Source organism: Odocoileus virginianus, chromosome 1, assembly GCF_023699985.2.
Source record: "Odocoileus virginianus isolate 20LAN1187 ecotype Illinois chromosome 1, Ovbor_1.2, whole genome shotgun sequence".
Taxonomy (NCBI): Eukaryota; Metazoa; Chordata; class Mammalia; order Artiodactyla; family Cervidae; genus Odocoileus; species Odocoileus virginianus.
The window spans coordinates 76,413,159-76,439,055 of record NC_069674.1 but is presented as its reverse complement, the minus strand read 5'-3'; the positions used below and the strand labels follow the sequence as shown (position 1 = coordinate 76,439,055).

General features: G+C 35.0%; 1 protein-coding gene across 7 annotated transcripts in view; it reads left to right on the top strand.

Moving 5' to 3' along the window:
- CACNA2D1 (calcium voltage-gated channel auxiliary subunit alpha2delta 1) overlaps positions 1 to 25,897 on the top strand; it is a 510,209-nt gene that overhangs the window by 309,446 nt on the left and 174,866 nt on the right. For all 7 annotated transcript variants that reach the window (XM_020884065.2, XM_020884063.2, XM_020884064.2 and 4 more), the window contains exons 5-6: positions 6,419 to 6,460; positions 24,853 to 24,982. In XM_020884065.2, coding sequence (XP_020739724.1) covers positions 6,419 to 6,460; positions 24,853 to 24,982 — 172 coding nt within the window. The remainder of the gene's footprint in view (positions 1 to 6,418; positions 6,461 to 24,852; positions 24,983 to 25,897) is intronic.

The following is a 25,897-nucleotide window of genomic DNA, read 5'->3' as shown; positions in this document are numbered from 1 at the left end:
GGGCCCATACAGGCACTGTGCTCAGCACTTGATGTCAATTCTTTATTGTCTCTTATATATGATGTGAATCACGTGCTTTCAATCTAGTGATCTGGGAATGGATCTGTAAATGGACCTTTGCCCATGTTTTTCTTTTTTTCTCTTTATAAACAACATTTTCATCATTCCAAACCCCAAATGGATATAATGGCATAAATAAAACCCCAAAACAACCTTTTTTTAAGAACCCACTTTCTTTAGTGCTTCAGCTACTTTTAGCTATCTTTGGAAACTTCACTTACATTCACACCACCGCCCAAACACACACGAAGATACACAAAATCATACACATTCTGCCTCTCTCCCCCCACACCAAAATATCTTCCTAAGTTTTATTCACACAGTACTATAATCAGTGCTGCTAGTTATCCCATCTCATGTACCATGGTTGATTTGGGCACAGTCAATAGTAGTGGTGTGTCTGGTTGTATGCATGTGTGCGAAGTCACTCCAGTCATGATAGACTCTTTGTGACCTTATAGACTGTAGCCCACCAGGCTTCTCTGTCCCTGGGATTCTCTAGGCAAGAATATTCGAGTGGGTTGCTAAGCCCTCCTTCAGGGTTTCTTCCTGACCCAGGGATTAAACCCATGTCTCTTATGTCTGCTTCATTGGCATGCTGGTTCTGGTTACCAGGTCAAATTGTTACTACCATATGTTAATCAAAAAATATTTGAAATTTAAATGATTTGAACTAAACAGTATGGATCTTGTTTGGCAGGAATCATTAACACAACTCATATGTAGAGTATCCTTTATGTTGGGCTTTCCTGGTAGCTCAGTGGTAAAGAATCCACCTGCAATGCAGGAGATGCAGGAAGAACGGATTCTGTCCCTGGATCTTAAAGATCCCCTGGAGGAGGAAATGGCAAATCATTCTAATATTCTTGTCTGAAGAATCCCATGGACAGAGAGGAGCCTGATGGGCTACAGTCCATAGGGTCACAAAGAGAGACAACTGGGCACAGTACACACACACCCACACCCCCCCCCCCCCACACACACCCACCCTTATTGTTCATCCTGTTGACTTCATATTTGGAACTAAAGAAAGATAAAATGAAAATGAGTTTGTTTTTTTTTAAGTGATTTAGCAGGCAATAGAGTTGCCCCAAATTTTTCATGCTGTGGATCATATGTAGAGTCAAGTGTATAACCCAGAAAATAAAATTAGTAACTTGGAGAGGAAGTTAATATCTATTTGAGTTTTAAATGTGTCATATATTTCAGATATTGGCTATAAAATCCTAATTTTTGGTTCCAACACTTAAATCTTATCCTTGGCAACATATTATTCCCAGATTGAAGCTTTGTGCTTATGGTTCAGGTTTTTAACATGAACTATTCATCAGAGGCTGCATTTTATAGGCAAGTGGCATGCAAGGTACTGTCATTCACAGTATGTTTTTATGATGGAATGGTCTATCTTGTCCAGATTGAATTTTTGACTCCCAGTAGGCACTGGGAAACTAAAGTCATTTATCTGTCAGCTTGCTAGGGGATGTTTTAAATTTCAGTAAACAGCAATATTGTATTAGCATGAACCATTTGGATAAATTTGTTTCAAGGAGATAATAAATAACTAAACTACTTGGTTCAAAATCACAAACAATTTGTTCCTGTCATCTGGTGGTGTTTAAATTAGGAAAAATAGCTCTCTAAAGGTGTAAGTAATCTATGAATCTAGTTTGAGGCTCTTGCTAGCTGTATGCTATCAGGTTGCACATAATGCACTGAAATCCATGGATATCCCCCGTGTTTGGGTGTAAAATTCCTTCTAAGACGATGTTATTTAATAATTGCATGAAAATGTTCAGCTAGAAGGATAGCAGGGAAAGAAGATGACTCAACTCTATAATCTGTGCCAGTGATAATTAGTTTATATGCTATAGTTTTGCAGTCTTAAATGATACTGATACAACTGTGTACCTTCTGGAAAAGGGACTGAAAGAATTTTGAGTGATAGAATAGGCAAACAATTAGGACCATACACACACATGTGCAAACACACATGCTTGACTTGATCAACAGAGGAGGAATGTCTCAAATATCTGAAATTCTTCACTGTCACCTGTTTTAATATCTAGGAAGATTTTGTGTTATGTGGTCATACCATCCATGTATGATAAGAGATATTCTTCAGTTAGAGCAGATTGAAGCAACTGGCCCAGCTGCCTCCACATCTTGTCACATGTGAATCAGGAGGGCCAGAACTTGACTCTTAGGTCAGGGTTAATAGTCTACATCTTTGTTGCCCCTGCATTTAGCACTGAATGATGTCAGAAGAGTGCTGTTGAATGAGTGGGGTGTGTGGCTTCATCTCTTGGTCAGGAGAACTCGGTATCTTCCTATACTAAGTCTAGGTGAGATGGAGCCAGAAGCAGGGCAAAGGGCACTCAGCTGACTGATACTCCTGCCTCTCCTCCAGTTGCCCCCACACAGACCAGTAACTGTTAGCTCTTTTTAAATAATATCTTTCCCTAATTTTCTTTTAGCATAGAGTTCATTTTAACCAAAATTTATCCCTATGTAAATATCAGGGCATAGAAGTAGGCCTGATTCACTGTGAATTGTCCTTTATTCCTGGAAACTGTCCTTTAACCCAATCATCTAAAAATTGTTTCTGGATTTATTCTGGTGATTCAGTGATTTATGTGATTTGATTTCAGACTGATTTAGTTTAATGTAGCTTCACACATCTGAAAATATATATACATATATTTATACACACACACACACACACACACACATATATAATAGAAGAGCTAATATGTACCTCTATGAGGCAGAAGAGATGGCTCTAAATGAATGTGATAAGAAAGAGAATTAAGATTATCATTATTAAAATTATGATTTTTCTCAAGTCTATATTCAAAATTATTTATGAATCAAAGAATTCTGAAATTATGTAAACAAAAGCCATAGTAAAGCAAATCACTGCAATTTTCCACAAGAAATTATGATGAATTGTGACCTAAAACGTTTTTGTATAGTTACATAATTTAAAGGTCGCATGGATATTTGCCATTTATTTTAACATCATGCTGCCATGTAGGTGGACTAGGTTGACAGATTAAATACAGAGTTACAGTTTTCCCAAATCCTGATGCCCTATGGTGATTTATCTTTACTAAAGTTGATCAATTTAGCTTTTCTGTTAGATAAAATAAGGGAATAATGCAGTATACATGCTATCAATGCAAAGTCTGAGGTTTGAGAAAGGAAAGTGTACTTATAAAGATTAAAGAAAAGCTTCTGAGCCAAAAGCAATATCACATTTATTGAAGAAAAGAAATTTTGTTTTAATACAGTGGACATCATCAGTTGCACATTCCACTCAGGTCTGTGTTCTCTTATTGCAATGTGATAGCCTGTCTAAGCATATGTGTTTGATTAAGTACTTCCGAGATATGTTGTTGTCATATAAAAAAGACACACTTGTTTTTCTTTGCATTTATATTTTGACTGGTTATTCTTGATTCCACTTGTGCCTCATCCAGCCCAGCATTTCTCATGATGTATTCTGCATATAAGTTAAATAAGCAGGATGACAGTACAGGGTGACAATACAGCCTTGACGTACTCCTTTTCCTATTTTGAAAAGACCCTGATGCTGGAAAAGATTGAAGGTGGGAGGAGAAGGGGACGACAGAGGATGATGATGGTTGGATGGCATCATCGACTCAATGGACATGAGTTTAAGTAAACTCTGGGCATTGGTGATGGACAGGGAAGCCTGGCGTGCTGCAGTCCACGGGGTTGCAAAGTGTTGCAACTGAGTTACTGAACTGAACTGAACTGATATTTTGACCATGTTAGACTTGGGCTTTGTATAAGGAAAGAGCTCCTTAAATGTAGAAATATAAACTACCTAGTCACAAGAAGTACTGATGTTTGGCATGCAGTATCACTTTATGCCTAATATATTTTGTTTTCAGTTTGCTTAAAAAAATTTAAAAAAAAAAGCCAGGTTTGGCATTACATGTCTGATGATTTTCGGAAAATTGCCTGTAAATCCATACATAAAAGTTACATACAGTTAGCAATACACATTTTCAATAACAATTTTAGAAGCAATATAGAACTTCTAAAAGAAAGGGCAATAGTGAGGTTTTATATAAAGTATAATATAGTGACAAAGGAAAAATACTGAAATTCTCAAAAAGATTTTTCTCTATTTTAATTTTTATTTCAACTTCAGTCACAGTCTATCTTAGTAGAGTCAAATACTTAGCTTGAGTTAAAACTAGTGTTTCTTTATCACACCTTACCCTCTTCTAACACTGTGTGTGATACTCTTCATCTTTTATATAATAAATAAATTCTCTTTGTTACTGTGACCATGTGTCACACATAAGAAAAGATTTTAAGTAATCATTGTAGTCCATTAGCTCTGGTTCCATGGACTAAGTGTAATCCTAAATAAATGAATTATTTTATATAGTTATCTGAACATTTTATTTTACCTAAAAATAGAGGTGGGTATCTTTAATTAGCTTTGTGTCTTTCTTGGCACAGATGTATTTACAAATAGGTGGTGAATGAGTTTTGAAAGGATGCTACTGAACTGCATGAAATTTAATACTATTTTACCTTGTTTTCCAAATGTTCCAATTTGGTAAATATAAGTAATCAGTTGGCAAACATAATATCTAAAATGAAGTAAACTTATTCAGTGTTTTAAATTTTGATAGAATCCACAATCTAAATCAAAAATTGTCTCCTAAGCATAAATTACAGGGTTCCATGAGGGATCAATAAACTAGTAATTGGATTTGAGTCTCAGGAGAATTCCAAAGGGTCTCTTGATTTATGTATGTGATGAGTTCTGATTTGTATTTTACCTTTGTTACAAACCTAATGCTATAAGTAATAAATGTTCCAGGACATAGAAGTTTTATGTGTATGAAAATTCTCTAGCTACTTATTCTTTTAAAAAAAATAATATTAAATGGTAGTTTTAAAAATGTTAATGATGCTAAATGAAATTAAAACTCCCAAGTTTTTTTCAGTATTACAAATCTTATATTCCTATATTTATGTATGTAGTGTTTGGTTGGTTATTTGGTCTTCAGAGAGATCTGTATTTTATAAATCTTCACTATCATAGTATATTTCTCAAATCAAAAAATAGGCAGAATCTGTGCCCCTACCCAAATAAAAACAAAACAAGATCTCAATCTCTTCTTCTTTTGGAGATTATAATGTGCATTCATACACTGAAGCTGTATAAATTACTGGTGAAAAGAGACAATTTTAACTTTATAATTTATTCTGAAATCATGACCATGGAATAGTTTTGCCTATAAAAAATCTATTACATCTTTAAGAACTAGTAATTTTCTTTAGAACATACTTTAAGAAGCACTAATTTATTCTATTTTCCTCAAGTAATTAAACAAAATTCTATCAATTGTGTTTTTGTTAATAAACTTTTGGATTATCCTTATTTGTAAATGTTTAAGAGACAGAGATAAGTGCACTTTTACATGATACTCAAAATACAAAAGACATACAGAAGATGAAGAACACACATCTTCAATCAGTTTAGGAAAAGAAATTTTTAAAAAATCAGTATATATGTGTTATTTTTAAATTGCATAGAACTAGCCTTGTAGATAGAACAAGAATTGAAAATTCCTTGAGTTGTTTTATCCACTTTCCTTTCCGTTTTTCCTCTGTAACACAATTTATGTCCATAATTTATATTTATGACATATTCAGCAACATTGATAGCTAGTAGAAATGTCCACACACATTCATTCTTGAAAAGTTAACACTCATTTGCTACTTTAGTAGAATATGAGACCATTAAGAGTGTTGGATTATCTGATATTTTTGCTGTCTAAATTCACAGACAATCTTGATTCCTTATCTGATTTTCCTGAAGAAATTCCTGCTAATGTCATGCAGCTACACTTTTCTTCAAAGAATAATTTTGACACTTGATGTATATTTTTTAAACATAATGGTTTTAGCCAAATTTTAACAAGCCAGTTATTCCGTAGTCTAGAATTATCCTATCTATCATTTCATGATTTAGGTGAAGAGACAGAGAGAGAGACAGTGTGTGTGTCTATGTATAAATTATTTGTGTTAAAGATTTTTCAATTTTTTCTTGACAAATTGACCTCAGATTTGCACTGAGGTATTTTGCTCCATTGCAAGATGTGCTTTTCTAATGTCACTGATATAGTGTTTTAATATGTTCTTGTAGAAAATACTGGCTAATATTTATGGGTCTTGTGGAACATATCATAAAAGGAATACTATGTGAGTCTTATTTCATATGTGAATAAAATATACTTAATGTTTGATCCAATATGTTTTTATGTTTTTAATCAAATCAATAAAGCATTCCTTTTTCCTTTTTTTATAGAGCAATGAAGTTGTCTACTACAATGCAAAGGATGATCTTGATGTGAGTATTAAAAGTTTTATATTACGTTGCATGCTAAACTTAACTAGACTAGGGCGAATGGCTTTCTTAACAAGCTGACCATGTCATACATTTAGTTGGATTCATGTTCCCATCCAGCTTTAAAATTGTAGTTGCTTATAAGCATGAACACCTATTTAAATTCAAACTGTTTTTCTCTCATCTTAGATGTGCTACAGCTAATTCTGTGATCCAAAAATTTCATTTTAGTTCTACATATTCTTGAAATCCTGCTAACTTCATCAGGTTTGCTGGAGTTGGGCCATTTCACATAAAACTTTTAAGAATTTGTAAAGAATTGTAAGATAATATATTTTACAATTTACTATAACTTTTTTGGGGTAGTTTAAAGTGCTTTAGATATGTTAATAGTATTGCTCTTGTAGACCCTTAGATGGTGAATAAAAATGAACTGTGTTTTATGATTGGTATATTAGTTTAGCTATTACAGAGAGACTGAAATATGCTAAACTGAAAATGCTAAAGCAAAACAAAAGAGTATTCCTCTCTAATGGCACTTTCTGTGTGCAAGGCCTAAGCAACTCTATATCCAGGCCCTACAAATCTTTCTCTCATGATTTTTTCCTCTCCTCAAAATAGCTTTTCTATTTTATGGTCCAAAATGGATGCTGCACTATCCACAGTGACATTTGAATTCTGTACTTCAGAAAGGAGTCAGATGGCCCTGAAGGTCATATTCTGGAAATTACAGAAGACACATCTGTCTGCACCTGTTGTCTACTACTTAATTACTAGTGTTACCTAGTTGCCAGAAGATGTGCAATGTAATTCCCCATCTTCCTCCCACCTTCCCCTAAGCATGTAGGCAAATAAAATACAAAGTTCCATTACCAAAGAGAGAATAGAGAGAATAGTAGTTGGGAGTTAATTAGTAGTTTCTATACTTAACTTCAATTTGCTCTTCCTGGCATATGGAAGTTAATGCCCACATCTACCCCTTCAATTGAGTGACTTCTATAAACTTCTATTAATATAGTCAAATTCTTCAACTTGGAATGGAGCAGAAAATTCTCACTTATAGTAAAATAATTATAACATTTTGTCCTGTATTTAGTATTATTTAGTTCTTAATGCATATGTTTTGATCGCTGTGACCAAAATGTTTTCTGCAATAGAAATATATAGTCTTTATTTTTTAAATTAATTTATTTTTTATTGAAGGATAATTGCTTTACAGAATTTTGTTGTTTGCTGTCAAACCTCAACATGAATCGTAGGTATACATATATCCCTTCCTTTTGAACCTCCCTCCCATCTCCCTCCCCAGCCCACTCCTCTAGGTTGATACAGAGCCCCTGTTGGAGTTTCCTGAGCCATACAGCAAATTCCTGTAGGTTATTTATTTATACATGGTAATGTAAGTGTCTCTGTTACTCTTTCCATACATCTCACCCTCTCCTCCCCTCTCCCCATGTCCATAAGCCTATTCTCTATGGCTGTTTCTCCATTGTTGCCCTGTAAATAAATTCTTGAGTACCATTTTTCTAGATTCTGTATTTATGCATTAGCATATGTATTTATCTTTCTCTTTCTGAAATCTTGCCAGTAATGTGAAGCTATAGAAAATAGGTAGGCCAGATTTAGCTGTAGATATATTTTGATGTGCTGACACAAAAGCCAAGGAGCTTGCCTTTGGATGTCATACATTCTCCAGCTTGCCCCAGTTCCACTCTCCTTGTTATCTTATTCTCTGTCTGTATCACACATCTACACACACAGAGAATAATTAGAATTGCCTTAACATAATACAGGGATAGAATCCTCAGCACACCAACACTTAAGGAAAGGTCTTGAAGGCAGGGTAGGGTGTGTAGAATAAGAATAGATGGAAATGAGGAAAAAGTAGCTTTCATAATAGAAGTAAATCATATGTAAAAGCCCATAATTTTAGTTTATGTTGACTTAAAGACTAATTGTTCCTATTTTTCTTCCATGTTTATTTGTCCATCACCAAGTTAAGATTTGAATATAAAGAATGACATATTCAAGTGTAATCTATTGATTTTGTTCATTATAATGATGATTCATGGCCTCACTTAAAGGTAAAGCAAGCATTTAAAGGTGATCAGTTATCTCTTTGGAGTGTAACTTTCTATTAGCTACATCTGAATTAGTTTGTGGAGAGCTGTCACGTTGTAAGCTTTTCAAGTACTTTGATATAAGACAGTTCCTCAGGGACATTTTATAATCTCCATGCTACTCTAGATCGATGCTATTTATATTCACCTTCTGGGTATAAAAATAAAAACTTAGTGACAGCCAGATTTAACTAAAGTGGTGACTGAAATAAGGGTAAAAGTAATGTCCCTTAGGATTGTGTAATATTACAAAAAACTATGACTATATTCATTCACACAGATTTTTGCTTTGAAACTTCAAAATGTAAGTATTACTGGGCTAAATTATTTGGTTATTTGGTTAGCCACAATTCTCCTGGTAGACAAAAGGTACATAAAGTACATAGCCACACTAGAAATGTAAAGTGATCATTTCTGTCCCTTGTGCCAGTTAATATTAGCATATTCTCTCCTCTAATTACCTGATTATAATATCCTACACATTTTGTGCTAAGTAGTCTTTAAAAACTAATTCAAATACTACCTACTGTTGAAGCCTGCCTTGGTTTTTCTAGATAGCAAATGGTATTTCCTTCTTCTGAGTACCCTAAATAACTTGTTACACATTTTTGGTTTTAATGGTCTAATACCATACACTATAGTATTTTTATATAGGGATAATCTTCTTTATTACATTTTTGTGTCTTGAGAGAAGGGTCTTAATCATTTTCTCTCTTTAACGATTTACAGTAACTGCTGACATGATGCTATTGCATTGGACAGTTGGTTACGTGCTTCAGTTCCCCAGTTGCTCACATGGCGTTTGTGAAGGTTGCTCACCTTTTAGGTGGTGCTGTATTTGCAGAGTAAAGAGGAAATCTGCGAACATGGTAGTAAAGGGAAATGTTTGTTTTGCTTCAAGGTTGGGTGGAAACAAGATTAAGAGAGGATTGGCAAGATTGGCTTTGACTATGGACTGTCTTTGAATTAATTTTTTTTAATATAGACATTTGAAGATGGGAACAGAGTGGACCTTGTTCTTTCCTTTTCTCTCATGTGTTCCTTCTTCCCATTAGCCTCTGGTTCAATCATGAGGGCTAAGTAAAGACATACAGACAGTCAGGTTTGCCCTATGTCTAAAACTGATTCAAGTTGAGAATAAGTATTAGAGTTAGAATATTTGTAGGCAATTACTGCAAGTAATATAAGATCAGAAATTTTGGTTCTAAGACTGAAGAGATCTGATAAACTAAGCTTTTATGAATATTTGTGAAACATGAAATCAAGCCTGTTAGTCCATTGAACTAAATTTTGTCTAATTTTGCATTTAATAATAGTAAGTTGCTGAATTTCATTTTCAGAGAGACTACAGCATTAATGTACACATAATGTTTTAATGTAAGATTAGTTTTTAACTTTTTATCAAGAAAATTGTTTTAAATATAAAAAAGAAAAAATAATAAACTGAGTCTCCATAGTTGCTGTGTCTATTATTTGCTTAAATATTTTAAGATAAAATAGAGATATGATATTTCACTCATACATTCTTCCATATGAAACTATTTTCCCCAATTAATAACAATACATACATGTATAATTACTATGTATCAGTACATTGTTATATGGAGGAAATAGAATATGATACTTAAGAGATTATATTTCAGAGTTCCACTGCAAGCATTTGAATCCCAGATGTGCCATTTTCTGGCATGGTGATTTGGCAGTCACCTAACCTGTCTGTTTTTCCCTCTTGGCTTGAAAAGTAAAGGTAATAGTGATACCTACCTCATACAGTTATGTGAAAATTAAATTAGTTAATGCATATAAAGCATTTAGAATATTCCTTATCTTACAGTAGGCAACCTAGAAATATTAGTGAGTGTAATTTTTTAAATTAATAATTATTAATATTATTACAATAAGTTTAATATTGATTTGAAGTGATTTTAGTTCTCCATGGGGACACATTTATGCATGTGTGTGTGTTAACAATAATTAAAGAGTACTAATTTGAATTATTTTATTGTTAAGGATATCATTACATTTGTGTGAAAAACTTAAGAAAATACTTAACAAAATAAAAATTGAAATAGAATCTTCTAAAACACGTTTAGAAGTGCATGTGACTGCAATGTAGAAATTTGTTGTGAAATCCTTGTGAGTGGTATATATCCAGATTAGAAAAGATAATTAAATGTCTAAATAAAATGGAAAATAGCTAACAATGCAACACTTAGTTATGAAATTCCACATTCAGGTTCTCCTTAGTTTTGATGGGTGGAGATGCCACTATACCAATGAGGAACTGCCCTCTCCTTAGTTTTAAAATTTATTTAGGTTCTTGTTTTGGTTTTTAGAGACATCTGTCCCAATAAATCTTTAACTTTCCTAAAGGTTTAGCGAAGTAGATTCTGCAGAAGGCTTGAGTTGTGCTAGCATGCAGCACTATTTTCTTAATTCCTAAAGCAAGCAAAGAGAAAGCAGATCATTGCAAACCCTTATTAACCTAATTCTAAGATCTATGTTTTGGACTGAAATCCAAATGAAATAAATTCAACCCAGAATTCCCATGTCGATAAATTAGGTTGATTTATTCGCTACATTTTATTTTATTGATTATGTTAAAAATGTGACCTGTCTGGGACATTTGGCTAGTCTGCTGAATTCCCTTGCATATTTATGTTGCTATTTATTTTCTTACTGGCCTTGTCTACATTAAAATTAATCCCAACATAATGTCCTTTCTAAATGTCTTTTTAAAAGGCCAATCATTCATTTTATTTTATAGAAATAGCAGTCTGCTTCTAGAATGAACCAAAAGCAGTCTGTATCAAACAGTGAGGAAATATGTTCTAATTATTAAAGAAGGAATCAAAGTCTAGTTTCCTTTCTCTCTCTTTTTTTAAAATTATCTGATAGTATGTGGCCTTTATTTGAGGCTCTGCTAATGATTATTGTTGAATCGTCATAGGAGATAGTATATAGAGAGAATATTAATTGCTTCAGGAAAATAAATGGTATAATCAGAGTTGCCTTTTTTGTTTGTGAATCTAAAATAAATGGTTTGAATATTTTCAATGCTCTTTGTTTGGATTAGATTATAATAATAGTTATATAATATATATAATAATAGTCGCTCAAATTTATGTTAGCTTAATGGACTTCCCAAGTGGTGCTAGTGGTAAAGAATCCGCCTGCCAGTGCAAGAAGTATAAAAAACTGAGTTTGATCCCCGGGTTGGGAAGATCCCCTGGGGGAAGGCATGGCACCTCTCTAGTATTCTTGCCTGGAGAATCCCATGGACAGAAGAGCCTGGCAGTCTACACTCCATAGGGTTGCAAAGAGTGGGCATGACTGAGTGACTTAACATGAATGCACATGCTTATTCTAAACTAGGAAATAAATGCTTTGTAGGTGATGTTATCGTTCACACTCATCTTTTGTGGCACATACTATTATTTTAATAATTTTCAGAAAAGTCAAGTAAAGTTTAACGGGCTTGAGTGACTTGTCCCCTTTCACACATGTGTATTTGGAAGAGCAGAGAGTCGAATGACGTGCAGTCAGAGGGATCCACAGCAGGAGCCGCGTGTCACTGTGCTGCGCAGCCCTGCACATGCCGTGGGCGTCCATGGCGCACGGGAAGGACCTGTGATGGAGCTGTTATAAATCAAGATTTGCAATTAAAAGTTCTGAAGATGGTTTTGATTTAAAATTTTAATTTATTATACCTATCCATCATTCTTTCCATATTTAATTTTGATGTATATGGCTTGTATTTATCCAGCCAGCTTCATCCTTGACTGTTGTTAATAGTGACTTGCAAGTAGGTAAAATAAAATCTCTGTGATTAAAAATGATGGTTAGACTTTAAATCAGAAATCTTCACTGATCTGATCCATCATTCCCAGTGATATTTATCATGAACACCTTAAAATTAATGCATGCACCTTTGTGTGAAATATAGCCTTATTAGAATTCATGGGAGGGGGAACTGTTAAAACTGATAATAGGAAAGATTATTTCAGATTGTGTTTCTTGTAGGAAAAGTGCCATGTGTTTTTGGTGCCTTCTTGCAAAAATTGAGTCTGTTTTAATATTTTTGTAATGCTTTGTACACCTGTGCATGTGCTCCTTTTGCAAAGATAGTTAAAACATTGGTCCTAAGCTGCTTTGGAGTGGTGGCATGCATAGTTCTCTTTTAGATTGCACATGTAATTCTTCCTTTACAGAAGGTAGTATATGGTGTATTTATTTAGAACTCACTGGATTAAGATTGGAAAATTCGGTGGTATTATGTGGGCATTATCTACTCACCCTATGTACGACATTGGGTAAACAGATATGGGGACTGGATTGCTTTGAATGATATCTTCAACCTTTTCTTGCTTGCATATACATATCAGTTTAAAAAACTCACCTATTTACTTATAAATTATATGTACACACACACACACCCCGGAACTGATACACACACACACACACACACACACACACCCCTGAACTGACACACACACACACACACACCCCTGAACTGAGACACACACACACACACACACACACACATCCCCCTGAACTGATATGCTGAGAAACCTCCCAAGAGATTGCTTTGAATGATATCTTCAACCTTTTCTTTCTTGCATATACATATCAGTTTAAAAAACTCACCTATTTACTTATAAATTATATGTAAACACACACACACCTGAACTGATATGCTGAGAAACCTCCCAAGAGATTTCCAAATTTTCAAGATAAGTGAAGTTTTATGAAGTGTTGGTTTAAGTGGCATTTGACAATAAGAATTGCCAGAAAAAAGCAAAAAGTTTTATCTAGATACTTAACTAAGTAACTAAATGGCTTTAATTATGATGACTTTGTATTAATCACTGGAAATACCTCAGCAGGCCATTTGAACACAGGGATTTGTTACCAATATAGTACTAAGAAATCTAAACCCATATTTATAATAATCTTGATAATGATAGCTTTTTTAACTAGTTTGCTGGTTGAACTAATTGAATCAGTTTTCTGTCTGGTAATGAAGTACAATAAGAAGAGCCAGTGCTGGCAGTAGAAGCATCATCTCTGTCATGCCCTTTTTGTTCAGTGCATCTTCCATAACTGGAATCTCAACTTCAGTCATTATTAATTGCTGACATTTTTTAAAGCTGGTAGCACATATGGGAGTAGGTTGTACCTAAGAAAATAGTAAGTAAATTTACACGTCAGTTCAGTTCAGTCACTCAGTCATGTCCGACTCTTTGCGACCCCATGGACTGCAGCACACCAGGCCTCCCTGTCCATCACCAACTCCCAGAGTTTATTCAAACTCATGTCCATTGATTTAATGATGCTAGCCAACCATCTCATCCTCTGTCATCCCCTTCTCCTCCCGCCTTCAATCTTTTCCACCATCAGGGTCTTTTCAAATAAGTCAGCTCTTTGCATCAGTTGGCCAAAGTATTGGAGCTTCAGCTTCAGCATCAGTGCTCCCAATGAATATTCAGGATTGATTTCTTATAGGATGGACTGGTTGGATCTCCTTGCAGCCCAAGGGACTCTCAAGAGTCTTCTCCAACACCACAGTTCAAAGGCATCAATTCTTCGGTGCTCGGTTTTCTTTATAGTCCAACTCTCACATCCATACATGACTACTGGAAAAAGCATAACCTTGACTAGACGGACCTTTGTTGGCAAAGTAATGTCTATGCTTTTAAATATGCTGTCTAGGTTTGTCATAACTTTTCTTCCAAGGAGAAAGTGTCTTTTAATTTTATGGCTACAGTCACCATCTGCAGTGATTTTGAAGCCCCCCAAAATAAAGTCTGTCACTTTTTCCTCTGTTTCCCCATCTGTTTGCAATGAAGTGATGGGACCAGATGCCATGAGCCATGATCTTAGTTTTCTGAATGTTGAGCTTTAAGCCAACTTTTTCACTCTCCTCTTTCACTTTCATCAAGAGACTCTCTAGTTCTTCTTTGCTTTCTGCCATAAGGGTGATATCATCTGCATATCTGAGGTTATTGATATTTCTCCTGGAACTTGATTCCAGCTTGTGCTTCGGCCAGCCCAGTGTTTCTCATGATGTGCTCTGCATAGAACTTAAATAAGCAGGGTGACAGTATACAGCCTTGATGTACTCTGTTCCTTATTTGGAACCAGTCTATTGCTCCATGTCCAGTTCTAACTGTTGCTTCCTGACCTTCATACAGATTTCTCAAGAGGTAGGTCAGGTGGTCTGGTATTCCCATCTCTTTAAGAATTTTCCACAGTTTTTTGTGATGTGATTCACACATAAAGTGTGCATTGAAAGTGAATGTGTAAGAAGTAAGCTCTCCTTTCTCCTGTGATACCTGGAGGATGACTGATGACTTGAGACTAACTCACATACAGTTAGTAAGGCCAGAGTAGATGGAGTGCTAATGTCACTCCATTTAGTAAATATTTGCAAAATTTTTTTTTTTTATCCATTTACTAGAAATGGGTGTAACTCTAAGTTCAAATGCTTTTCCCCTATGAATTCTCTTGGGGACCATGGACACAGGGTGTGTTCAACGTTATTTAAGTTATTCACAGAGAGAAAGTCTTGGTTATCACTTGATGGAAGTAATTGAAATAATTCTACTTGTGAAATTGAAGTGAAAAGCCCAGCTAATGTTCTAAGCTATGTTCACCTACACAGTGTCTGTTTGACTGATTTATATCTATAACTATGTTGTGAATGCATTAGCATAAATTAAAATGTAAATTCTCAGGGCCAAGAGGTTTGGAAACCAAGAGACTCCTTTGGCAAATGCTTGTATATACCAGCCTTCCATCATTTACATGTTTTTGTAATTACATGGCATTTAGAAAAAAAAAGGCTGGGAACAATTCACTTTAAGTTAAAGTTCATAGATTTCAGAATTATAATTTTTAGAGCCAGGAGGAGCCTTTCAAATGTTATTTGCCTCTGTTTCTTTAAAAAGCAAACAAAGAAATAAAAAAACAATGCCAATAAAAATCCCTGAGGAGCCAGAGCAAGAACTCAAAGAATTGGAATGAGAATGAGAAGCTGAATGATTGACTTAGGTGCTTTCTGTCAATTTACTGGGCTGAAGTGTTTGTCCTTCCTTCCAATTGAAGTAGGAAAAGCATAAATTTGGGGAATAAGAAATATAGATTCAAGTTGATTTATTCACTCAACAAATAGTATAAATAGGGCAAGCAGACACAGTTCAACAATTTGCTAGGTGCTAGGACCACAACTGAACAATGTCAATGAGTTCTCTTGCCCTTGTGGTGATTATATTTAGTACAGTGGGACAACAAACATGGGACAGATAAAATGGCTGGTAACGTCCTTAAAAGATGCTTGCTCCTTGGAAGAAAATCTGTGTCCAACCTAGACAGCATATTAAAAAGCAGAGACCTTACTTTGCCAATAAAAGTCCATCCAATCAAAGCTATGGTTTTTCCAGTAGTCATTTATGGATGTGAGAGTTGGACTATAAAGAAAGCTAAGCACCAAAGAATTGATGCTTTTGAACTGTGTTGCTGGAGAAGACTCTTGAGAGTCCCTTGGACTGCAAGGAGAACCAACCAGTCCATCGCAAAGGAAATTGATGCTGAGTATTCATTGGGAACACTGACGCTGAAGCTGAAACTCCAATACTTTGGCCACCTGATGCGAAGAACTGACTCATTTGAAAGGGTCCTGATGCTGGAAAAGATTGAAGGCAGGAAGAGAAGGGGATGGCAAAGGATGAGATGGTTGGATGGCATCATTAAATCAATGGACACGAGTTTAAGTACGCTCTGGAAGTTGGTGATGGGTAGGGAAGCCTGGCTTGCTGTAGTCCACGGACTTGCAAAGAGTTGGACACGACTGAGCAACTGAACTAAACTGAACATTCTTACACATCCGTAAGTCCTTAAACACCATTCCGAATATCAATGTGTTGATGACAGATTTCTGATTTTAATTCAGAGAATTCTGATCATTGAATGAGCTTTGTTGCATTTACAAATTTGATTTTTAAAAGATATCTGAAAATAAAATGTGGTAAAATTGTTGTTTCTAAAGTCAAATTTGGTACAGTCTATGTAAGACAGAATGGAAATAAAGAGGCAACTGTACCAAAGCAGTTATGTAATCAATCTTTATCCTTTCTTTTGACATTTTATACACAGCTATTATTTTATATCCTTTGTCTTGAAAGGGTTGCCCTGCCATCTATCCATCTATCCAAATTCTGTCCATGTTAAGATATAGCCTGCGGTTAAGCAGTACAATGAATGTTTGACAAACTTTAATGTGAAATTCCATAAAATCAGTCACATCTGCATTGCTCTGAAGGTGATAAATGTGATGTAATGTTTCCATGATTCTGTGGGTGGTAATTTAGATGGGAGAATCTCCAAGAGAGTATTTTTCAGCTGAGGTCTGAAGAACAATCTGATACTGTTAAAAAAGACCAGGAAACAGCATACCAGGTAATGGGAACACAAGCAGAAGGACCTTAAACCGGGAAGAGCATGATGTGTGTGAGGAGCGGAAAGACAGGCCAGTGCAGCATGAACACGATGAACAAGGACCACAGGGCAGGAGATGTGGATGAAAAGTCAGACCAGAAGCAGATTATTTGGAGTCTTGTGAGCCATTGAGAGGTTTTTGTTTCTTTATAAATACGGTAGGGTTTTGGTTTCCTAGAGTCTGGGCTCTTTGTACATTAGTTGTAAGGTGTTAGTCTTTGTCTCAGATGTCAGGATGAATAATTGATCTTTCTACCTTACCGATTTTTTTAAACTTCTTTTGCCCTGACAGTATTTTCTTAAGTATGTTTGTCTGTCATTATCTTCACAACATAAAAATTTGCTTTTAAGTTTTTTAGAAATAGATGGGTATAATTTAAATCTTTCATAAAGCAGTGTATATATACCACTACGTGCTTCCCAGTGGGAGTGCTATGTTGACCTTTTAGACTATTTGAAATCACATAGTGCTTTTCATATGCAAGAAACCTTTTCACAGTCCCTTAGTAGAAAAAATACCCTCTCTGTCACTCCCTAAAATTTAGATGACATATTTATATATAGAATAGATATATATATATGTTTTTAGAGTGTTACATTCCTTTCTAATGCTGATAATTTGCAAATTTATACTGCTCACAGAGTTTACATCAGCTTCCAGCTCTTGTCATAACACTTTCCTGTACTATGGTTGTGATGGCTTTCATGCTCGCTGTGTGCTAGGTGCTGGATGGATGATTTATGAGCATTCATCCAGCACGCAAACTATCAATAAAAATTCATTAATTTCATTTTGAGAGTATCCTCAGATCCTGTATTCCAACGTAATGTTATCGGCTTCCATAGTGGCTAAGATGGTAAAGAATCCACCTGCATTGCAGGAGACCTGGGCTCAATCCTTGGGTTGGGAAGATCCCCTGGAGGAGGGCTTGGCAACCCTCTCCAGTATTCTTGCCTGGAGAATTCCCATGGACAGAGGAGCCTGGTGGGCTACAGTCCTGGGGTCAGAAAGAGTTGGACATGACTGAGCGACTAAGCACCGACCGTTATAATTGTGATTTTCATCAGCAACCTCAGTATATTTTATTTGAAGAATGCCTAGTTTTGCTTTTAAAACTTAATATGCAAATTACTACAGTGTTCGCTATCCATTTTTGACAATTTAGTTCAATTTTATGTTTCATATTCGTATTTATCTTTGAATCATTTCATCGTATTTAGAAAATGTATATATTTTTTGCTTTAATATCCCCTATGTGTTTTTAAACTTTTCCTCCGTGTTATTGTACAGTTTCAGTTGCTTACTGTTTTCCCTGCCACCAAAGTCAGGTTATATCAGACTGTTTCTTCTTTCTATTTTATTTATCATAATTGTAGTAGAAGAACACATGGAGACTTAACAGTGCATCTAATTTTAAGAAATAGAATTATGCATTCAAGTTTCTTCCGACCACTAATGTCATGTGTATCTTTTATATTAACTGTGAAACATTCTTTTCTTAATATATTGAGTAAATTGCCTCTGAGAATCCATGTTATAGTTTTTCCATAGAGTAAATCTAAGGAGTTAAAAATTTTAACTACTTGACGACCTGGAGAAATCTCCTGAATGTAGAAGAAAACTTTTATTTCTTCATCAGACGTGATTAGCTGAACTCATCTTTTTTTCTGGTGATAATATGCTATTCATTACTTTATAATTCACTTTTTTATTTTCTTATTGTTGGGATTCAATAAAGCATATGTACAAATATTATATCAAAATCCTTAGTATCATTTTATTGTCATATAGTCAGTGTGATCCAACTCACATTTGCATTTCAGTTCTAGTCATTTACTCAGTGCATCTTTGAGTCATAGTGTCCTCAAGGAAAAAAATAGCAGCTGAAGCCAATTAACTCAGGAGACTGGATGGTGTTCGTATTGCATCATAACTGAACTCATTATTTACAGTTCAGTGTGGCCTAACACCCTGACCTGAAAAATTATAACTGGCTGAAGGCTCAGCATCTTTTTCTCTCTATTCATTATTCATTAACTGGGCATGGGCAGCTGCAGCTGCCCTGATGAATCTCCACTGCTTATTGATGCAAGTGATTTACTAAAAGGAGGCTTTCCTGTATCAGTCAGAACTGGTAACCAGCCTTACTGGTTAGATTCCAGTGGTAAATAGTGGTTACAGAGCCAATCTTATCTTTTAATCCATAGAGCTGATAGCTACATGTCAGTACAGAGCAGCCTTTTAGTCTTGGTGTCTTTATAAAAGTCTATTGTAAATATAATATATCTACGATTATTATTTTCATTAGGTGATAATATGCCTAGAGGCACATTATGTATCCAAAATTTTATTTGATATTGGGAATACAACTCTGACAAAAAATTTCAAGAATCAAAAATACCTGTATTGTGAGAGTGGCAAAGCCCTATTGTATATAATATCTATTAAGTAGTTATAAAAAATATAAGGATGTATTTGGAGGTGGAAGTTTTAAAATATACACATATAGACTTTGGAGAATTGCATACAAGTCTATAGTCTTTGGGTTTTGAAGAACTTGGTTCTGTACACAAAAACCCATTCATTTAAGCCCTTCACTAGTGAGATCAAAATAACAATTGTGATTCCTCTATGGAGAGTCTCAGCTCTTATTTAGTGTTAACTCATTTTCTCTGGCTTCCCTCATAGTTCAGTTGGTAAAGAATCCACATGCAATGCAGGAGACCCTGGTTGGATTCCTGGGTCAGGAAGATCCGCTGGAGACGGGATAGGCTACCCACTCCAGTATTCTTGGGTTTCCCTTGTGGCTCAGCTGGTAAAGAATCCGTCTGCAATGTGGGAGGCCTGGGTTTGATCCCTGGGTTGGGAAGATCCCCTGGAGAAGGGAAAGGACACCCACTCTAGTATTCTGGACTGGAGAACCCCAGGGATTGTACAGTCCATGGGGTCTCAAAGAGCCAGACACGACTGAGCGGCTTTCACTTTCACCTTCACTTTCTTTCATTTTCTCTTGGTTTTAGGGGACACAAAAAATGACAGAGAGCAGGAGGTGGTAAATTAGCCATAATGTGATTGTGAACAAAGTTTTTCAGTATATATGTTTAGTTTGTATTCTGCATAGTGATTAAGCTAGTTTCTACTGCAATTTATGTGAAATATATAAACTTTTAATTTCGGCATGATTTGTTGTTAGAAATAGTTTTAGCATTAAAAGATAATGAAATTAAAAAAAACAAATTCTTATTATAAAAATCAATTATTAAAAAATAATTAAATACGCAAAATTATTTTGTGTGTGTCATAGAGTTATCATTATAACTTTCCAAATTAATTTTAGTAGTAAGTACTACTTGTAAAACTGAATGACCCACCTAGCACTGGATGGTACCTCTGTCTCTGAGTGATCCAATCTGTTATTTAATAACTGAAGTTACATTTAGATGATTAGCCTGAGGAACATGCTTCTCATGTTTTTCTTATATTGGAATTTCACATGTTTGACCAAATGAGTTGTATTTAGAAAGTTTAATATTTTCATGAATTTATTGCCATTTATGGAAACTTAATAAAGGAGGGCCATGGACAACAGCAATATAATTTTTTCTTAATATCTTTAGCAGCGGCACAATAAAACTAGACTTGATACATGAATATGTAAGTTGAGAAGTACATTATTTTCAGTTATTCTTCAAAGCCCTTTATATGGTGATTTGTTGAATTTCTTTATTGACCATGTCATGTAGCCCACAGGATCTTATTTCCCCAACCAGGGTTTGAACCAAGTACCAGGAGTTGAAGCACCGAGTCTAACCACTGGACAACCTGGGTATTCCGTGCATGGCAGTTTAAAAGTGCAAACATCTTATTAAAATGCATTTAAAGCACAATTTTTTAAGTGTGAGAGGATTCAGAGGAAATATTTTAGTATATGTGCTGCCGAAGCGAGCACGGATTCAGAGGAAATAGAAGCGACTTTCACCTTAGTAAGCTAATTGTATAATGCTAATAGTATGCTAGAAAGAACTTAATGTTTTAATTAAAAGTATAATACTTGTTTATTGTATTGTATTGGAAACAACAAGAAAGCACAAAGATGAATACCATTAAAACTATAAAACTAATGATAGTGCTGATAATGTTAACTATATACTCATCCTTTCATTTCTCCTTTCTTCTTATCCCTCTAAAAATATAGGCTGTTTTTCTCTTCGTACTGTGTGCTTAACATCTACTTTTAAACCTAAAACCATTTAAAAACAAATAGAGCATATATGTAATTCTTGATGTAATTACTCTTTTATATTGCTTAGTAGCGGGATTCCCTGGTGACTGAGATGGTAAACCATCTGCCTGCAATGCAGAGACCCGGGTTTGTTCCCCGGGTCAGCAAGATCCCTTGGAGAAGGAAATGGCAACCCACTCCAGTACTCTTGCCTAGAAAATTCAATGGATGGAAGAGCTTGGTAGGCTACAGTCCATAGGGTCGCAAAGAGTCCGACACGACTGAGCGACTTCACTTTCACTCACTTTAATAACGACATTAAATTGTGTTTGTCATAATAGATTATTGTGACCATTTTACTATTGTTGCATGTTTGTTTTAGGATTTAAATATTAAATGACATTTCTATAAGAATTATCATTAAATCCTCTCTCCTCCACTTTACCAATAAATATTTCTTGAGTGAATGAATGAAATATTTGCATTTATCCACATATTCCTAATCCTAATTCAGATATGTACTTCACTATCTATCTCTTATCTGTCACCTGATCTTTCTACTTTTCATATATCTAAATTTTTCTCAAGATATAAATGGGATTTCTGGGAAAAATGTGCTTACAAAAACTAACATAATATTTTCTAAAATTGTAGAAATGGAACTGCAAATTTTCCATAAGTGAAAATAGTTTTATAGTTTCTTTAGTTTGAGTGTTCTTATTTTAGGTAGGAGAGGGTATTAGAATTAACTGAGAGTTTCTTTCCAGAAACATCCTCCCTACTGTGATTTGCTGCTTATTAGTGAGGGGAGAAGCTTCCCAGGTGATTCTTATATGCCCCAGGAAATAGGTACCACACCTGTAGCCCAGAATCATTCATAAGTCAGAAAGCTGAAGTCCAAGAAACAGTCCAAGACATTATTAAATACAACTGAGGAAAACCAACTCTTCTGATATCTGTACTTTCTACCAAGGCTTTCCATGGTGTTTTGTAAGTATGTGCTTTGTTGTAGGTTTTATATGAAGCAAACAAACAAACAATCAGTATCAGATGAGCTTGAGAACCCTGAGGGTAAATATTATTTTCTTTAGTGAAGCTTATCTCAGAGTTTTAATGTGCCAATGTGCTTTTATTTCCTTAATGGAAGAGTAGAAGAGTATTACTACCTCAACTTATTTTAAGTTGCAACCAACCCTTAGAGAATCTCCAGGGAGTATTTTTTTTTCAATTATCCTTTGATAAATATTACTGGCCATATTGCTATGTGCATGCATCTGTTATTCAGTAATAATAAAAAACAGTATTTCTTCCCTGTGGAGGGTAGAAAATTTCAGACATCCGTTAATATGCCTATTACTAGTCAATTCTAATTTTTTAATGAAAACAATTTTGTGTCTAATTTAAACTATTGATGTTTTAAAGCCGTGAACTTGCAATTTTAATGTGTGTCACAATCACCTGGAGGGTTTGTTGAATTACCGAATTGCTGGCCCCCTTCCTGACATTTCTGATTGACTGGGCCTAGGGTGGAACCTCTGACTTGCATTCTAAAATGTTTCAGTGGTTGGTGATACCGCTTCTTCAAAGACTAAGCTGTTAGAAACCTCTGCTTTAAAATAAATATTGAGGCTTTTTACTAATTCAGAATGTTTGCAGTGGAGAAGCATAATGACATCATTTATTTGGTGAGACCCTCTTTACATTCATATTATTAGTGGAAGTAGTTCATTTTAATTTTCCATCCTCTTATTCAAGTCAATTGTTTCCATAGATAATCATAGAATAGAGGATGAATTTTAAATTATAAGAAAATTCATGACTGAATCCAGGACCAAATCCCAGCTATAATTTTTATTCTTTCCTTTATTAACAGTTGGAATCATGGTAGATGTGTTAGGTTAAGTGTTTTGTTCTGTGGCGTTACCTTATCATTCTTTCTTTTTCTTTCTTTTCTTATCCTTAACACTGCACACACCTAACCTTTGTTTTAGAAAGTAATATGAATTAGTAATTTCTGCATGTAGGCTTTTTGTCAAATTTTAGACTTTCAGCACTACAATTTCATAATTTTGTATATTGTTTGTTAATGGAGGGGCAATTATATCTTTGTTGCTTTCACATAGATTAAAAATAGTGATCCTTCTTTAACTCTGCTTATCACAAATTTTACAGTCTGAATGACATATACCCAGATGTGCACACATACACACAGAGTCATAACTAACTAAATGACACTTGCCAAATATAGTCCTTCTCCTTATTATAGAGAGTGTATCTTCATGCTTTCTTTCAACATTATTTCATTTGAAAAATAATTTGGTCATGACCTATTAAATTGATTTCATTACATAATAATGGGTTGGACTTGCAGCTTTAGAAATCATTGATTTTTTTTAAGCCCTTTTGCCAATATTTCTTTCTAAATAATCTTTCCCATGTTGCAGCTTCCCTAGGGAAACAAGGAAGTGTGTATGTGTGTGTGTGTGTGTGTGTGAGAGAGAGAGAGAGAGAGAGAGAGAATTAAAATATCTTGGATTACTGATGGGTTATCTTGTTGTACAAATTTTCAGAGCCATCTAGAAAGTCGGACACTATTACTTCTTTGTAAAGTTTGTTTTGCCACATCCTACCACCCCTATGAGATTGTCCACTTAAGTTCTTTCTCTTGTTTATCAGTTGTGTAACTGCAGTGTGCTGTAAAATAGTCAAATGTTGTATTTCTTTTTTCAGTTTTGTTTTGTGGAAATTACCATAGGAAAGTGGAATAAGTTAGAGATATGCATTTTGGATAAATGAGTGAGATTCTTAGTTACTTGCCAGAGGAGAAACTGAATTACCTTGCCAGGGTAATTTAATAATCAGAAGCATAGTTCAAATAGGTAGAAAATTAATCTTCACACTTAAACTCTTGTGAGATTTTCTTGAATCAATATTAATTGAATCTTTGCTTCTACCTCAGGAGACAACTTGGTTGAAGTTAGGCTTCAGTTGTACTTAGAGTTACAATAGATCTCTTCTTTCTGAGCATTTGTACTTTCCTTTTTAAAGCAAAAATGGATAGACCTGGAAAACATGCAAAAATCAAAGGACTATGACAAAATAATCCCATGTTGCTATTATGTTTTGCGTTCATGTGTAAGATTAGTTATCAAACCAAGAATTATATAAAGGTGTAGCATAAGTGGTGAAGTTATTTCAAGGGGGAGCCTTTAATTCGGTTGTATTCTCTTCTTTAAGTGCGCATTTCAGTAAGTGCTGTACGTGGGAAAGCCTCTCAGGATGCATCCTCTCAGGATGCTCCTGGGTTACTCCAGTGTTGAGGAAGTTAGGAGAGAAGTTAGGGCATAATGTGAATCCTACCGTGAAGATGCAGTGTGAATGCTAGTGCCTGAATGGAAATTTGTGGTGTCTGATATTATCATGGGAATATTTTAAAATATTCTTATAGATCTGTTTTGTCAAGAATATGCATTTGGCAAATGAAAAAGTGAATGTGAGAATATCTGTGTTAGGATACATTGTAATATTCTCTTTATTGTCTGTCTTTTCTTTATAGCCAGAAAAGAATGATAGTGAACCAGGCAGCCAGAGGATAAAACCTGTTTTTATCGATGATGCTAATTTTGGGCGACAAATATCCTATCAGCACGCAGCCGTTCATATTCCCACTGACATCTATGAGGGCTGTAAGTAAAAGGATGTGAACAACTCTTGGAATACCATGTTTTTAATCTATCTTATGTATCTTATTTTTGAAAAAAAAAAAGGGAGCAAATTTGATGCTCTCATTTACATGTTATTTAAGAGTCTGTGGTAAACTCTGATTTATGCAAAAGAAGAAACCTAATTTCCATGAGCAGTATATCGTCATCAGGCCTCACTATGTGAATAACTGCAGGAGAGCCTGTAGGCATGGAGGTGTCCTACTCTTTTGTTTAACAAATAATTCTGCCTCTCCAGTTAGTATCAATAACTTCCAAAGTAATACATGCATTTATAAAAAATTAATACTTTGTAGCGTTAGTGCACACAAATATTTTTACAAAGACACCAGACTGGTAAGGGAAGAGGGATGTACATTGTAAACTCTCCAGTTCTTACCACAACTGATTGTATTTTACCTGTCTCTCTCTCTCTGCCTTACCCTATGATGTAAAGTGAAGACACCTCACTCTTAGTTTATTGTGAACTCAAGGTATAAAGGGTTGGGTAAAGGAATAAATTATATCCCTAAAGAAATAGAAAAACTTCAAATTGAATGAGAAGGCTTCACTGCAAGGAAGGGAGGGGAATGAGTTTTTAGGAAGATATAGGGGAGGAAGCTCATGGCAGTGATGTTCCTTGGACACCCTGTGTACTAATAAGGGCAGAGCCTGACAGTTCTAACAGGAATTCTCCTAAGGGCAACCTAGTCACATAGGAAGATGAGCTGTGACCCAGAAAGCAGAGTCTTTGCCCAATCACAACTCTTGTTTTAGATGGTATCCTTTTCTAACCAGTTCCGACCCTTACTGCTTGTACCTGCCTTTCACATAAGTAAATGGTAAGGAGAAAGAACCACTTGAGATTTTAAAAAGCGTGTTTCCAATAGTCCCCTTAAT